This window comes from Cyphomyrmex costatus, unplaced genomic scaffold (genome assembly GCF_001594065.2).
Source record: "Cyphomyrmex costatus isolate MS0001 unplaced genomic scaffold, Ccosl1.0 scaffold430, whole genome shotgun sequence".
Lineage (NCBI taxonomy): Eukaryota > Metazoa > Arthropoda > Insecta > Hymenoptera > Formicidae > Cyphomyrmex > Cyphomyrmex costatus.
The window spans coordinates 39,453-41,796 of NW_017278535.1; the positions used below are offsets into that span (position 1 = coordinate 39,453).

Genomic DNA, 2,344 nt, shown 5'->3' on the forward strand with positions numbered 1-2,344 from the left:
TCCAATTGAATTCGCCATAAGTTTATCGGCGTTGGTGAAAGAGGCCTTAAGCCGTAATCACACTAGCGATTGAGCGATTGTGATTGACGATTGAGGATTACTTTTCAACCAATCAGAGCAAAGCAGTCGCCGATTGCTTTGTTCCGATTGGTTGAGAAGTAATCCTCAATCGTCAATCACAATCGCGCAATCGCTAGTATGATTACGGCTTTAAAAGAAGCATTGGGCTCATTCAGCAGAAAAGAGCGCTACGAGAGCGCTCGCTGTTATTGGTGTATTCTTCTAGATCATCCAATCAGAATTTTAAATCTGGAAGAATATACCAATAACAGCGAGCGCTCTCGTAGCGCTTTTTTCTGCTGAATGCGCCCATTGAAAACAGGTTGTATTGGTCTCCGAGCTGTTAGGAATGTTAGGATTCTTCTTATTGTGCAATTTAATCTATGTCATAACCGGTACCCGGTTCTGTGCATTGAAACATCGACGTCGAGGAATTAGGGAAATCAAAGCGACGAAACGTTTCAACCGTAGCGTCTCTGCATTAATTTCCAAATAATACATACACGATATATACTTATTACATATCTTACTTTGTAATATCTGAAACCCTCGAAAGGCGCACGGTCGATATGGAGGACAAGCTGTTGCAGATGTTCCAAGATGTTGGGTGAATAATTGAAGATTTAGATATTCAGGCTAAAGCATTTTTATATTATGACAATGTACTTGTACTTTTAGATTTTTTACCAAAAGAATAAATTTTTAATGATTTTACAGATACACTGGGCCGATGCTTGATACCAACAAACTGTCGAATGCTCTAAAACTTGGCGCAAAATCGCCGGATTTTACTAGTCTTATAAACTGGTTTTCTGAGCAATTGGCGACATTTATAGATATAGATGAAACTGTTAATGCTACAGCAAGCTCAGACGATGCTAGTTCCTTCCTTTTAGAATTAAGTTTCTTTCTTAAAGAAATAGGGTGCATGAATGAGAAACTGATAACTGGACATATGAATCAAAGACTAGCTAATGAATCTGAAAGAGCTATTCTAATAGAATTTTTAGCGGCAGAGCTTATGGCTTGTAAATTATTAGAGGTAAAATGTCCTAAAGAAACAAATCAAATAGAAGTCACCATTGTAAGTAGTTTTAACATAGTATTTTAATTGTTATTATTCTAACATTTTTTCAAAGATTTTAATAAAATGATATATATATATATATATATATAATGTTTACAGGATGAAAGTGACACTGCGAGAACTTTGAAAAATATGCTGGTTACACTAAAGTTTCAAAAGCCACCGGATAATATTTCGTCTGAATTATTGTTTTCACGACTAGAAACTAAATTATTAGAAATTCTAAAGACTGTACCACCTAATTATTTAGATAAACCACTTATAGATGTCGAACTCTCTGCTAAACAATGGGAGAAACTAGGTAAGCTGCAAGAAGAAATGCACAAGGAATATATAATTCGCCGTGAGTTGTTGCTCAAACGTCTTGATGTTACAGTTCAATCATTTTTGGTAAGAACAAATGTTTTAAAAATATTTCTTTATACATATAGACTGATATATTTGATGATCATTTTATTTAAAATTATGCGATTTCTCTTATAGTGGTCTGACAGAATAAAGTCAAGGGAAACTGAAATAAACAATAAATATGAGGAGAGAAGAAAGACTTTGAAAAATGAACCAAGAGTAACACTGGCCGATTTACTAGCAGCTAGAGATGATCTAGCAATAATTGAGAAAACAAGTAATGCGAGTGTTCGCAAGAACACACGAAGTAAAATCAACAGCGTTCTTATTGGAATGGTTCCGGACAGAGGTGGTAGACCATACGAACAAGAACCACCTCCACCAGAGATGCCACCATGGCAGAAGGATAGAGTTCAAGGACCGCAATCATTTCAGTAAGTTAATAAAATAATAATATGTTCTCTAAAATTTTTAGAATATATATTTCACTTTAAAGAGTAAAATTTCATTCTTAAAGATTGAAAATTGAATCGTTCTTTTTCAAGACTGGTGCAATTTTTATTCCTTAGAGTGAGATTCCACTTCAAAAAATTTAGAAAGCAGGACTGAGATTATAATCAAAAGATAATTAAATCTATGTTATGTACCACGAAAAGTAAATGAAAACTATAAAAATTGAACCTATCAAAATTAAAACGATTACCTAATCAGAAAATAAAAAACCCAATAAATATCATCCTTTGAAAATTGACCCCAAAAATTTGTACCATTCTAAATTAAAATGATTATCTAATAATGTAACCTAATAATTTAAACCTTTAATACTTTAAATGATATTATCTAATATAA

At 33.3% G+C, this 2,344-nt stretch overlaps 1 protein-coding gene across 1 annotated transcript in view; it reads left to right on the forward strand.

Annotated features, from left to right (window-relative positions):
• Positions 1-440: 440 nt before the first annotated feature.
• The window catches only part of LOC108777461 (protein FAM98A), a 5,053-nt gene continuing 3,149 nt past the window's right edge, over positions 441-2,344 (forward strand). The window contains exons 1-4 of the mRNA XM_018544370.1: positions 441-667; positions 778-1,144; positions 1,247-1,537; positions 1,631-1,929. Coding sequence (XP_018399872.1) covers positions 630-667; positions 778-1,144; positions 1,247-1,537; positions 1,631-1,929 — 995 coding nt within the window. The 5' untranslated portion in view covers positions 441-629. The remainder of the gene's footprint in view (positions 668-777; positions 1,145-1,246; positions 1,538-1,630; positions 1,930-2,344) is intronic.